Genomic DNA, 14,040 nt, shown 5'->3' with positions numbered 1-14,040 from the left:
TAAAAGTGATGGTTGTATTATTTTATGCCTGTATGTAGATGATATTCTACTGTTTGGTTCCAATATGGGAATTGTTAATGAGACAAAGTCGTTTCTTAGTAGTAAATTTGATATGAAGGATATGGGTGTTGCAAGTGTGATCTTAGGCTTAAAGCTGACTCGTTCAGCTGAAGAGTTAACCATTTCTCAATCTCACTTTGTCGAGAAAGACTTGTGAAATTTGGTTATAACCAAGGGAGATCTGTAGCAACTCCATATGACCCTTCTATCCCTCTTCATAAGAATACGACTGGTGTTCCTGTGTCTCAATTGAGGTATTCCCAGATTATTGGAAGTTTGATGTATCTTGCAAATTGCACGAGACCCGATATTTCGTTCTCCGTGACAAAATTAAGTAGATACACAAGTTGTCCAAATCGCACTCATTGGAAGGCATTGGACAGGGTACTTAGATACTTGAAAGGAACTATTTCCTTGAGTTTGCATTACAAGAGATTCCCTGCGGTTCTTGAGGGATATAGTGATGCAAGCTGGATAGCCATGAACTCTGGCAGTTATGGCGTGACAGGGTATGTATTTACCTTGGGTGGCGGCGCAGTCGCCTGGAGATCAGTAAAGCAGACCATCTTGTCTCGGTCTACTTTTGAGGCTGAACTCTGTGCTTTAGATGTCACTGGATTGGAAGCTGAATGGTTAAAGAGACTTCTTGAGGAACTTCCTTTAATGTGCAAGCCAATTCCTGCGATATCTGTGCATTGTGACAATATGGCCACAATTGCAAAGATTAAAAGCACAAAATATAACCAAAAGCAGAGGAGACACATCCAAGTCAGAATAAAATCTATAAGAGAACTGGTGTCTCAGTTAGTGGTTGCTGTGGACTATGTTGGATCCAAAGAAAACACAGCTGACCCATTAACGAAAGGACTAGATAAGTCTTTAGTCCTAAAATCCAGAGAGGGGATGGGACTGAAACCCATCAGTAGTTCATCTACAGTAGCAACCCAACCTATCTGAGTGGAGATCCCACAAAGTAGGTTCAATGTGGTAATAACAAGCTGTAGGGTGAACTGGTTAGCATCTTACTAAAGATGATACTTTGTATCTGTGTCTGTTCCTCTGTTTACTCTGGAAAGGTGCTGTAGCTGCAAGTTAAAGAAGAGTTAAAACTCTGAATGGGTTCAAAGTCTTCAAGGCGAGATGTTAGCAGTGCATCTTTGGAGAAGCCCACCTATGTGAGTGTGACTGTGTGGCCGCAGTTCAAGGAATTGGGTTATTCCTGAAGTCACTCATGAAACAGGATTCGGGCGCATGGCCATTAACGCGCCGCCCCTAAAGATTACAACCAGAACCTTTATCATGTTGTTGCTGATGGACACTCCTACACCAAAGGTTCAAGTTCAAGACTTCAGTTCACTTCGTTCCTGTGGGGGTAAAAGTTAGTCAACTAAGGTAGTGGTTCAAACCGGAAGGTACCATTGCTGAAAGCATGATATGTCTTGTTGCAGAATGTCTTTTTGGCACTTTTGTTTCCTCCCGCTTCATTCTTTGAATTTGTGGGGGAATGTTAGGTGTAAGAAAGAATGGAGAGAAATTCAAAGAAGGAATGAGGTGTTTAAGATAGAGGTCTTGATGAGGTGGAATAGTCCCATATTGCTTTTGCATGAGTTTTCTGAGAGCTTTATAAGCAATTAGTGAACTCATACACTTGTTCCTGAGAACAAGGGAGTGGGATGACCACCACACACACGCGCGCGCGCGCCCGCCCGCCCGCCGTGCTGAGCCGAGCCGGGCCGGGCCGGGTCGGGCTCGGGTTCGGGTTCGGGTTCGGGTAATTGGCCCTTTAGGGCCATATCCAATCAAGACAAGTATCTTTTTACCCAAAGTTTCTTTGGATTCGGTAACGGGTTATGAGAATGGATAACGGGTCATGACTCCTCGGATTTCGTGCCCGTTATGGAACTTCGGATTCCGTAACGGATCTCGATCTTTCGAAGTCCGTTAACGGATCACGTCCCCTCGGATTCCGTAACGGGCTCCTTCCACGTTTCATAACCGTTCGTGGGTTATAAAAGCGTGGTCAGGGGTGGGGTTACGGAGAGACTGAGACAGACGAATTCTGAAGAAGTTTCCCATCTCTCCTGTTACTCTCTCTCTTTCCTGTGAGTTATCCCGAAAGGGGTTGTTCTGCAACCTTGGTTCGAAGAAGCTGTTTTCGAAGGACGATCCGTCGGAGTGCACCGTTCGGTTCGTCGTGGCTATTGTATCCTGGGGGAAGGACGCCGGACCCTGATCTGCACAGTATGTGGGGGCGAATCTTCTCTAAGGGGAGTACTTTCGTACGCCTTAGCCTGATACATAAACTAAACATGTTCCTGTTGTTTGCTTTATGTTCTGTGCATATGTTTGTTATGCTGCCGTCTGGATTTTGGTCTGATGCGGTAAATGCCATGCTTGCTCCCTGTTATTGTTTCGGTCGTCTGTTAATCATGTTCTTTACACTGTTGTATTTCTTGATTTATTTCGTGTTTTATATCATGATGACGATTGTGAAACTGTGTGATCTGAAATATGAACCAACAGAATGAACCCCAAGGGGCTTGGCGCAATATTGGTGCTCAGGGTTCCATTATCATGAGCGTCAGATCCTTTAATTAATGAGGGCAAGGGAAAAGCCATTGCTCAGCCGAAGCTTGACGACTCCCACTGGTTGACACTGTCAGAACAACGGCTGTAAGCACGACAGACTTAGCCAAACACAACTGGGTCTCTAATCCCGAAGGTGGTTTCCCATTCTTCATTAAAAAGACTAAAAAGATGAATGGATATTAGTTCTGAGTTTTAAGACTCACGTGTATCCTGCAGTCTAAACCCCTATAGTCTTTAGCCTTAAATCCTGGGCAACATTCTCTTGTTGAAGCAAAGCATGAGTGTACAAGGATTCAAAAATCTTGCTAACATCCTATTGTCACAAATTTTTTTCTCTATAACCAAAACAACAACAAAAAAGTGCAGGTTCAGCTGGGGACTCATTACATATACTTATTAGAAAAAAAATAGAAGCACGCGCATATCACACCCAACAGCTATCTGAAAAACGCAAAAACTTGTCTGAGGAAGCAGAAAAGAAAGAGCAAGGAAAACTGGGATGATGATGATGAAGATGATGATCAGCTGGCTCAAAGGGTGACAGACCAAACAGCACCATCCCCTTCGCCGCATGTGTTGTGGACAACCTTCATCCGCTCCACCGACTTGCAAATGCCGCTGCACGACCAATCGAAGGATGCTATACATACATTCCCGGCTTTTGCCTTCCATTCACAGTCTAGCAGTCCATGCAACAAAAGAATCACGGAGCATAATTATAAATGTTGGTGTTATTAAAAAAAAATCGTCTTTGTTGGTGATTTTTCCAAACCAAAACGGGCTCTCTCTCTCTCTCTCTCTCTCTCTCTCTCTCTCTATATATATATATATATATATATATATATATATATATATATATATATATATATATATATATATAAGAAACCACTTAGATGGGAACTCATATGAAGAGGTTGTTTTGGCCAAATCTGACCTCGTGGATGTATTCACCATGATCAAAATAGTAGGAAATAACTCTTGGATCATAGTTTTTCTATGTAAAATCGTTTTTTTAAGGTTTAAAAATTTAGTACATTGTACTCCGGTTGATTATTCAACCCTCGTAAAAATTTAACATATACTTCAGAAAAGCATGATCCAAAGGTCAGTTTCTGCTAAACTTAATCAAATGGGATCAGGTCAGAGTGTGCTCTAATGATAATACCATCAGAGCACCTTTGAATGCCGCAGAACTCAAGATGAACGGCATCTAAAACCCATATGAATAAGATGCGCATCACTTCGATGGGACTCATTTTTTTCCTTCGTGTTTTGGCTGGACGACATCTGAATGGTTTAAAATGAATGGCTCACAATGAGCCTTATCATTTTAAAGTTCACTGGCATTGAGGGCGCCTCATACGGTGTACCCCTGACCCGAGGATGCCAAGTCCCAAGACTCTCATTTCTTGGATTTAGCATTTCAGTGCCAAATACCAGCTCCCAAACAGAGCTTAGGAGCTGCAATGCCAAGGGTTGAAACTCACTTGTATCCAGACATGACAATACAAATGTTATGCTTATTTTATTAGGAAACATTTTCGAATTAATTTCTTCAACAAATAGAATAATAAAAACGATTACATGATATTATTATGTATTCTCAGGGGCTTAAGATAGTAAGATGACGTAGTACCTGGAGGAGTTCCACAGCACATGGTACGCTCGTCTACATGCTCTACCTCCAAACCGATGAGCCATGCACCCAATGACACATCCTCGTTGGCGTACCTATGCAGTATGGGACTGCACAACAAGGAATTTTCACTATCAGCTTCTTGTTGAAGGCCTTTTCATGACTGTAAGTTGGATCGTGATGTTTCTAGCACTAAAAGAAGTCAGTTTCAATAGAAAGATCGATGGTAGTAGAAAGGTTGGAGTACCCCAAGGGCATGCACGTGTTGCATGGGCCATAAATATGCACTATTTAGAGTGCCAATTAAGGTTGGAGAACCCAACAAATTGATTTAAGATACAAAAAAAAAAAAAAAAGGAAAAGTGTCGCTTCTCAAATGAAGCTTGCTATTTATGATAAGTAAAAAATTTCAAAGGACAAAAATGCTTACACTTTTGAAGTTGTCAAAAGCTAGAAGATGGAAGAGATCCTACTCTTTACAAACAACTGATTGATCTCTCACCTACTTCTCTATCACAAGACCAGATAATTGTTTATTGAACAAGTTAATTTCAACGCATTCCAACCACGTGAACATGAGTGCAATATTAAGGATTGTCAAATACATTAAAAAATCCATAACTAAAGTTCTTTTTTTATCCTCTTCTCCCGCATTAATGAGGCAATCTTTCAAAACAATTTTTCACTAAAGCATAAAGAACTTGCCAAAAACCGCAGTTGACATCTATTGCTGCAATTGATAAATCATGTTTAAAATCTAGAAAATATAAAAAAAAAAATCAGGTAAGTGTTAACCCACGAGTTGATGGAGATAAAGGCGGCCAGGTCTTTAGAGATGGCATAAATCTGGCCTGTGGCATGCCTGAAGTACTTGTTTCCCTCTTCTCCAAACTTCCAAAACTCCGGTTCATGATATTTCACACCTCTGCAGATGAGAAAAGGGGAAAAAAGAAAGAAAATCACTGTATTTATTGCTCGTCAATTTCAACCATGTGCATCAATAAAAGCATACCACATGCATGCCAACATTGTAATCTTAAGTTCTTTTATATGATCCAAAATGCATTGCCTATCAAGAAAATACAAATAAAAACAAAATAAAAATGCATTAGAAACGTGAACAAATTTGTATAATGGTGTCTAAATATGCAGTTTTACTGTATAGACTGATCTACTTTTATGACCATGCATTCAGTCAACGCAGACAACATTTCAAACGTAAAGAGCCACCATAAATTTCTGTGTAATCTCAACTCTTAGGGTGTGTTTGAATCGCACGGGATGTGCCAGGATGTCCATGCACATCCACCAACAGGACAGGGCGTACTGTCCTGCCCTGTCCATGCACCCATAACAAACAATTTTTATTTTTATTTTTTTTCTAGAGTGTCTGTCCACCACTGTTCCGTGGTGAGGCATGGAGCAGTGGCAGACATCAAATAAGTGTCCCATGGAGCAGTGGCAGACATCAAATAAGTGTCCCATGGAGCAGTGGCAGACACCAAATAAGTGTCCCCAGAATGCACCAATATTGTGTCCGCATGATCCGCATTTGCATCGGCATGTGGACGTACATGGGGCCGCACTTGGTGTTTCCTGCAGACGGCGATTCAAATAACCATGTACGTGCTGTCACACACACACACACACACACACACACACACACATATATATATATATATATATATATATATATATATATATATATATATATATATATATCAGCGTATGTCTTCGAAATTGTATATTTAATCCATATCAGAGCTAAATTCCTTGAAAAAAGAAAATTTGGAAGCTAATCAAAATTACGAAGCTTAGTAAAAATAGAAACCTTTCAAAAATTAGGAGAGAGAGAGAGTTCTTGTTATCTCACAGTTTTTCTATATATTATAATTTCCAGTTAGTTTCTAAATATTATAGTTTAAGTAATTGAATTTCGTTATAAAATTTGCCAGCTTAAAAATCCAGACACGGGCATATATGTTTCCGGTCAGACAAGCCATCATACAAATCACTCATCATTACATGCATGCAAAACCACATACAATTCAAGAAACATTTGCACGCTCAAAGTCATCGTTCTTAAAGAAACAAGCAAGCATAGATTATATACTTATAGATTGACAAATGCAATCACATGGAAATACTATATGAGGGTTTAATTTGGCGTAGTGGGATGGGGCCTAGACTGTTTGACGGGCAGTCTAGGTTCAAATCCCATTGGCGTCACCCCCTTGTGTAAGCCAAAGCTTGTGGCGACTCCCTGGGGTCGATGGGTAAGCCCTCGAAGTTTTATGCCGACATGAACAGAGACCGTAAGTACGGCAGGCTGAGCCAGCCCGGCTAGGTCTCTGCGCCTGGGGGCGGTTTCGCCGAGTAAAAAAAAAAAATACCATGTGACATGTGTCATCATATAAAGTTATTTTGGTGTGTAATTAAAAAGTTACTTTTGAGAGAGAACGGGCCCGGATTTCATGCAGCCAATATAGATCCTCGCTTTTGACCGGTAACGAGCAAGAGTTGTCACGAGCATCCCTGAAAACACAAATTAAAGCACCAATCTATGGTATATGAACTCTAGTCTAAAAGGACCGTTTTACAAACTTGTCGTTTCACAAAGTTGCTGTAAAATGCCGTTTTACTTGATCCCTCTCATTTTAACCAGCAGCTTCCAAATTAAAAAATGTGGTATGGATTGTCTATATCTAGACTTGCTTATAGATGGGTTGGATCAGGACTCTATATTAAAATAAGGTCTAGGCCAAAAATATGGGTAATTGGAAAGGATCCAACTCAGGTGTGAAACATTTATATGCATCAGGTAATTAGGAGGATGACACAGGACATAATGACTAGCCCTAATTATGAACTTTGGGAAAGAAATATGATACTGATGGATCTGAAATGTATCTGCTGTTTGAAATTTTGCATAGCCCTCAGGTCTGGACATGAATCAGTATCCAGATACCCGGATTATCCAATCCATGTCTATCACTTTGACCCCCTAGACAGCATCCTTAATTTCTAGCAAGATATTAAACGTATAAATCTCAATTGTGAGAAGAGAGCAAGCTTCGTTTCTGAACATGCCCCTCTGAAAATTCATACCAGCAAGGGAAGTTTAGAATTCCTCACTTGAGCTCTGCTTGACTACATTATGAAATGGTTGCCTTGTGGGTCGGGTTTGTTCCTGAGCAGTCTTTGTTTTTCCTTTTTTTTCCGGATCTCTAAACCAAAACTATGCAATAGCACAAACTATAAAGATTACCAAGGTTCACATGAACGTCGTCGTCAACCTTGACATAGAAATCTGCATCCCAAATGGCAGCAGCAGTGGAGAAGTAAATCCTTGTCTTGGCAGAAAGCTCATGGTATCCTTCAACATGATCAAGCCTTAGGAAGTCTTTGTTCTCTGCATCTTCTGCTTCGATGGCACGATCCAGCACGCCTCCAGGGGTGGCGCTGTGGCCGATCACGAACCGAACCACGATCCCCTTTTCCTTCTCTAGTTGTATCAGCTCAGCCCCTGCATGCAGGTGATGAGAATTAAGGGTGAAAATGGGTCCAAAGGCTTAGGGATGGCAGTGGACCCGCGGAAACGAGGTTCTGCCCCGCCTCGCCCCATTTGGACCGGGGATGGAGGACATGAAACGGGGATGGAGGTCAAAATCAAAACCTGAGCGGGGATGGACTTACGCTTTCCCCCGCCCTGCCCCGTCCCCATCTTGTCCCGCCTCGCCCCATCCCCAATTCTTCTTTAAGGATGGCAATGGATTGAGAGGAAGAGGAAACGGAGCCCTGCCCTGCCTCGCCCCGTTTGAACCGGGGATGGAGGATATGAAATGGGGATGGAGGTTAAAATTAGGGATGGCAGTGGACCGGGGGAAAGCGGGGCCCCGCCCCGCCTCGCCCCGTTTGGACCGGGGATGAAGGGTATGAAACGGGGATGGAGGCGGGGATGAAGGTTAAAATCCATCCCCGTCCGGGGGTGGAGGCGGGGATGGACTGGCACGTTCCCCCGCCCCGCCCCATCCCCGCCCCGGCCCATCCCCGCCCCGCCCCCGGCCCATCCCCGTCCCGGCCCCGCCCCATCCCCGCCCCCAACTCAGATGAACTGTTTACTAACCCTAACTCCCTTCCCTAATTTCCTAACCCTGGAGCCGGGCGACGTTACTGTGCACGTAGGACGCCGGGTTCTCGATAGCGTACCGGACTCCGGCCTGGGCGGCGAGGTGCATCACGTGGGTGAAGGCGACGAGGTCGAAGAGCTTGGCCAGGAGCCGGGCGTCGTTGATGTCGCCGGCGATGACGAAGACGCCGTGGTCGCCGAGGATTCGACGACGGGCCTTCTTGAGCGAGGGGTCGTAGTAGTCGTTGAAGTTGTCGAGGCCGACGACACCGTCACCGTGCTTCCGGAGGGCGAGCGAGACGTGGGTGCCGACAAAGCCAGCGGCGCCGGTGACGAGCACGCTCATCCCGCGGGGTCGGGGACGGGGGCGGGGTCGGGACGGGGACGGGGACGGGGCGGGGGCGGGGCGGGGACGGGGACGGGGCGGGGACGGGGACGGGGACGGGGCGGGGGTGGAGGACATGAAACGGGGATGAAGGCGGGGGTGGAGGATAAAATCCATCCCCGCCGCGGAGGCGGGGCGGGGGTGGAGGATAAAATTTTGAGGCGGGGCGGGGGTGGAAACCTTGTCCCCCGCCCCGCCCCGCCCCACTGCCATCCCTAGTTAAAATCAAAACCCGTGCAGGGATGGAGGCGGGGATGAAGGGCAAGATTTTGAGACGGGGCGGGGGTGGAGACCTTGTCCCCCGCCTCCGCCCTGGTCCACTGCCATCCCTACAGAGGCTACACCCCGGAGAAGAGTATAAACAGAGACACACACATTGGAACAGCTTGTTGGTGCTTGGTATGGATAACCTGAAACTGAGTCATGTGAATTTCACTATTGCACACCTTGCCATTTTCTCCGGTTTGACCAGAAGGTTGCACATGGACTTAGCAAGTCAAGTTGTTAGGCACTCAGTCAAACCCGACCTGGATTGAGTATTTCTAGAGGTGAACCGGATAAGAACCAGGTCTGGACTTTCTCTAAATAATTGCAACATAATTGGGATAGAGTGGCCTAGGCTGTCTTGTCCTGCACCCTCCCAATTGAGCCTGGACGTGGAGTCATGCCATGCAAGGCTACATATTTAACCACACCTTGCTTGGTCAAACCAGAGAATTTTGAATGTTTGATGCCCCAAGTCAAAGCATGGTTTTCAACCATGTAAAAATGACTCAGCGGGTGGCGAGTCTGGGCTTGGGTTAGGCCTAGTAGGACTCAATGGGCCTCGGTATAAGCCCTGACCTACTGACAGACTGACGCTGTTAGTAACCTCTCGGGCTGCATCCAGGTCTTACCGGGTTTGGGGCCAAAACCTTAGTCCATGTATATGTTATACTGGGCTAAAGTTGCGCCATGTCCCATTGAGGAAGCATTTCACCAGACCTGAGTCCATCCCAGTTCATTATTCGGCTTGGGTCAGGCCCTGACCAAATATATTTGGTTTCAGGTGTATATCATGACTTAACATGATCCTTTAGGACCCACCACAGCAACACCCAGTCCATCAATTGCAGTAAACTCTGCCTGTTGATTCTATCAAAAGCGAGCCTAAGCGAGATTTAAAGTCAAACCAATCTGATCCAGTCAAGTCAACCAATATACCGAGTTAAGGAGTGATTCTATGCAGGGTTCTGATTCAGTTTGACACTAGACTCAAGTCAACCAGGTCTGAGTCTACCTCTTGGCATCCAGGTCTTGCGAACAGAATCCCTTCGTTTTTTGCTGCTAAATGCTGTATTAATTCCAATGACAACAAATGCCTTCTGAAGAACCTGACCGGCTGTAAGGCTGCTGGTCGATGAAGACCCACCGGTTCCAGCTGTCCGAGCAACGGCTAATTCCATCTCCAGGGCTGAGACTGCTTTGTCTAGAGACCTAGACATTAGTTCACCACGAATTTAAAGTAAGCTTGGTCCAAGGAAGAAATTTAGGCCTGTGACAGTGGGATGAAGATGGGCCTAGGTTGTTTGCTGGAGCCTTGGCCGCACCTATGAGCTTAAATGGCTCAGTGCAGTTTAGGTGGGTCTGTCATAGAAGTGCTTATGCAAATTTTGAGGCGCCAGCCTAAGGGGGGCGTCTGATTCACGGGCAGAGGAGGAAAAGGACACTGTGTCCTGTCCTGTCCTGTCCTGTCTGTGGAGAGCCCTGGACAATGACATCCTAGGATGCGTTTTGGCATCTTTTTTTCCAAAGGTGTCCTGTCCGGCCTTGTCCCATCATCCCCTGTTCCAGGAGGGGGGGGGGGGACACTTTGGGACAGCAAAATGCATCCCAAAGGGAATGAGCTTAGACAGACATAATCACTGTTTTTGTCCACTTGGCAGCATGCCATATGAGGGCTTGATCCCTAACTGTTTTACAGTTGTCAACAAAGACGAACACACAAAAGAGAAAAAAAGCAGAACCAGTTTTACCTGATCGCGTCATGAGTTTTCGTCACTTCTCCCATTATATCATTGGCTTTGCCTTGAGCCTTGCCGTGAGCCAATTTCTAAGCACAAGATACAAATAAATCAATCTCATTTTTTCTGAATTTTCAATAAATAATAATCAGCATTACACATACACAAGAAAATACTTGATGCATTATTGAAATGGAAAAACAAACCCTTAAATGATCATTATTTAAATGACAAAATAAACCTCTTATCCCATAAGATCATACTTAAAACACATAGGTGACATGCATACTAGCATCATTTGGTGCCTACAAGCTTACCTGGTTTTGATCACAGTCTTTAGTAACTACCTCAATCTTCTGCCCCTTATAAGGCTTAACGAAAAGTCGGCTGTCTCGACTTTCCGGCAACCTCCAAATCCGGCTGCTCAACAGTAAACCCACCAAGAAGCAGGCCATACAGAGAGCCGCAATGCCTTTGGCAGGTAATGGCCTCCCCCTCATCTTTCTGTGCTCCTCCTCCAGCCACAACCTTCCAACTGAGAGCCAGAATCTGTTCACCGGCTTCTTTTCTAATGTTGGTTGCCTCTCACAAACGCTCTGCACAAACTAAGTCATCAAAGATCATGGTATGGTATCACACTAAGAAAACGCTACCAGTAATAATAATAAGTTGATAACCATGAAGAAAATATCAACACAAGGGCTCATACTTGCGTACCATTTTTTCAAAAACCTGTCATCATCAATGACGTACGTATCCTGAAAAAAGAAGGGCCCCGGAGCAATAAAGCTACGTTTCACCGTGCATATATAAATGAAGATATTTCTTGGGAATCCATATACAGAAAAAATGGGGAACGGTTAGATGAAGTATTAGGCATGATCAGCAATAATAATGAACAAATAACAGTCATGAAAATGGTAACTCTTAACTGAACCATAAACAAGCAATGGCAATTGCAAGCATCTGGATCATGCTTTACTCACTCTTTCACTATCTATTTTATTTTTAGTAGCGTAATAATATGCTGTCTTTTTCACCAAAATCATATTCCACAGAGTCGAGCACAGAGATGTGGCTCAGTGAATTGACAACCCGAGCATAGTCACAATTGTGTGTGAGTGAGTGCATGTCTGATTGGTTTGGTATCCTTATCGTTCCCTCGCCACGAGAGAGAGAGAGAGAGAGAGTATGGTCTATTGAGATCTTGTTTAAAAAATGTATTAATCATTTTAGGATGCTGCCTAAAAATGGTTTATAACATATTTTAGAAAACTCCAAAAAAAGGGCTAGGAATCCCAAAGAAGTGAACGATGCACATGACAGTACTGTTTTGAACTGGCTAACAAACATGATTTGCCTTTCTAATAATATGAGAGGAGATTAGTTTCATTAAAAGCAAAACTATGTTATGAGCTTAATTTACTTTATTATGAACAGTTGCTTAATGAATTAGATAAACTGATCAAGTTGCATGAGTTAGACTGCGCAAGTAATTAGGATATTCTATACATGAATGTGCAACATGTGTTTGTGATAGCAATATTCAAGCATAATGAACTCCAGTGCGACTCGATCTCCAAGTCCATGCATTAGGCCCTATGTTGCAAAGCCCATGGTCCAGAGCAAATGCAATGGTTGAGAATGGATACATTACGTCAGCCAAGGCACATATATATCTTGCTGTTAATGGTAACAATACAGACTCTGAAAACTCATTTAGCATGCAGATCAACTCAGATCTCTAGCCCATTAAGTGACCCGGTTCTTGGCAGAGGGTTCCTCCTCATAAAAAAAAAAAAAAACTTAGATCTCAAACGATGTTGGGATGGGCTTTGCCTATTTTAGTTTGAATCTTTGCTTGGGAGGCTGTCAATTTCGCAGACAAACCCCGAGCAGTGAATTTGGCCTGGTCTTTGTTGAACCAAGTCTTGAGGGAACAGAGCCTTTGCTGAGTCTTGGATAGACTCATTTCTAGACTGAAATGAATGGTCATTATAGTCTTAAATCTATGAAACTAGCTTGAAGAGGCACCGCCATGCTATGATGTATGCGCATACACAAAACGCCTTAGCATTTCTTTCTACAGCAAAAAATGGAAAACCTAAGGCAATAGATGAACATGCTAATGCTTCCCCTTATAAAATTCTGGAAAGTGATGGGGTGAACTGGGGGCTAATCTGTGCAGGCAAATAACTACTGATGCTAAATGTAGGCAATCACATGTAGCGTACATAGGCTTCATGACACAAAAACTGGAACTTTTGTGTTTCCATATGTGGAGTGCTTTATGTAATACGAGCCAGCATGTTTAGGCTCAACAGTAAGAACAAATCTCAGAGATTCTGTTGTAAAGCCAATCCACCATTCTAGTTGAATATCATGAATAGCACTTTGTATATATATATATATATATATATATATATATATATATATATATACCAAACCTAGCATCGGCTAGATGGTTCTGCTGGATGGCTATGATTGAATGTATGATGAAACTCATCCTATTTCAAATGAAGGGATCCGTGTTCATCTATCTTTGCGGTTATCCATGCAAGCCAACCAAAACCGCAGGACAATTTGATGCGAAAACCCCTTTTATTTAAAGGGAAAACCCATGAGGTGTTCTTGATAAAATTTACTAAGATGTTGATCAATACAAAGTCATTTCAAGTCAATTTAGTCCAACTCAAGTATGCAATGATTTACAACACAAATAGCTGGAACTAAAGCACTTTCATGATGAGACCATCTTCTTTTCAGTGCTGAACTTCGTTAAAGGTTGCCATCAAACAAATGTGCATTGCTGACTCTTGATAGCAGTACTTAAGACACACACTTGAACTAGAATAGATCCTTAATCTTCATTTTATAGACTTATGGGGAGTTCCATCCTTTGTATAGATTCCTTCAAAATCTTAACTGTAGTGGTATCCAAGAGCCTAACTATGATAAGTTTTGGTAAGACTCTTCCACATGGGTCCACAGAGTTGTAGAGTCTCTCATATAAGTGGGATCCCATACATTCTACAATCTCTCCTTATAGACTCATGAAAATGATTTCATCTTAATAAATTCTTTGACTGCTTCATGTCTTCAGTAATACCCATGCCAACCAAGTCCTTATAAAGCTCTTGCTTATCTTTTCTAGAGGCCTGATTATTATATCTAATAGATAATGATACATATAAATCTTGTACAATTTCAAGAGCTAATTCTCTAATATCATGTCGAT

At 43.3% G+C, this 14,040-nt stretch overlaps 1 protein-coding gene across 1 annotated transcript; it reads right to left on the bottom strand.

Moving 5' to 3' along the window:
• Positions 1–3,179: 3,179 nt before the first annotated feature.
• On the bottom strand, positions 3,180–11,509 carry LOC149848431 (putative beta-1,3-galactosyltransferase 8). The gene is made up of 9 exons (XM_090004323.1): positions 11,480–11,509; positions 11,120–11,398; positions 10,815–10,891; positions 10,079–10,275; positions 7,554–7,811; positions 6,733–6,820; positions 5,085–5,210; positions 4,286–4,395; positions 3,180–3,328 (listed from the first exon to the last, which is right to left on the bottom strand). The coding sequence occupies exons 1-9, from the start codon at positions 11,507–11,509 to the stop codon at positions 3,180–3,182; spliced, it is 1,314 nt and encodes a 437-aa protein (XP_089860449.1).
• Positions 11,510–14,040: the final 2,531 nt, after the last annotated feature.

The sequence above is a fragment of the Nuphar pumila genome, chromosome 1, assembly GCF_984573655.1.
Source record: "Nuphar pumila chromosome 1, dmNupPumi1.hap1.1, whole genome shotgun sequence".
Taxonomy (NCBI): Eukaryota; Viridiplantae; Streptophyta; class Magnoliopsida; order Nymphaeales; family Nymphaeaceae; genus Nuphar; species Nuphar pumila.
The sequence above is the reverse complement of the archived record's forward strand: the minus strand, read 5'-3'. Positions and strand labels throughout refer to the sequence as shown.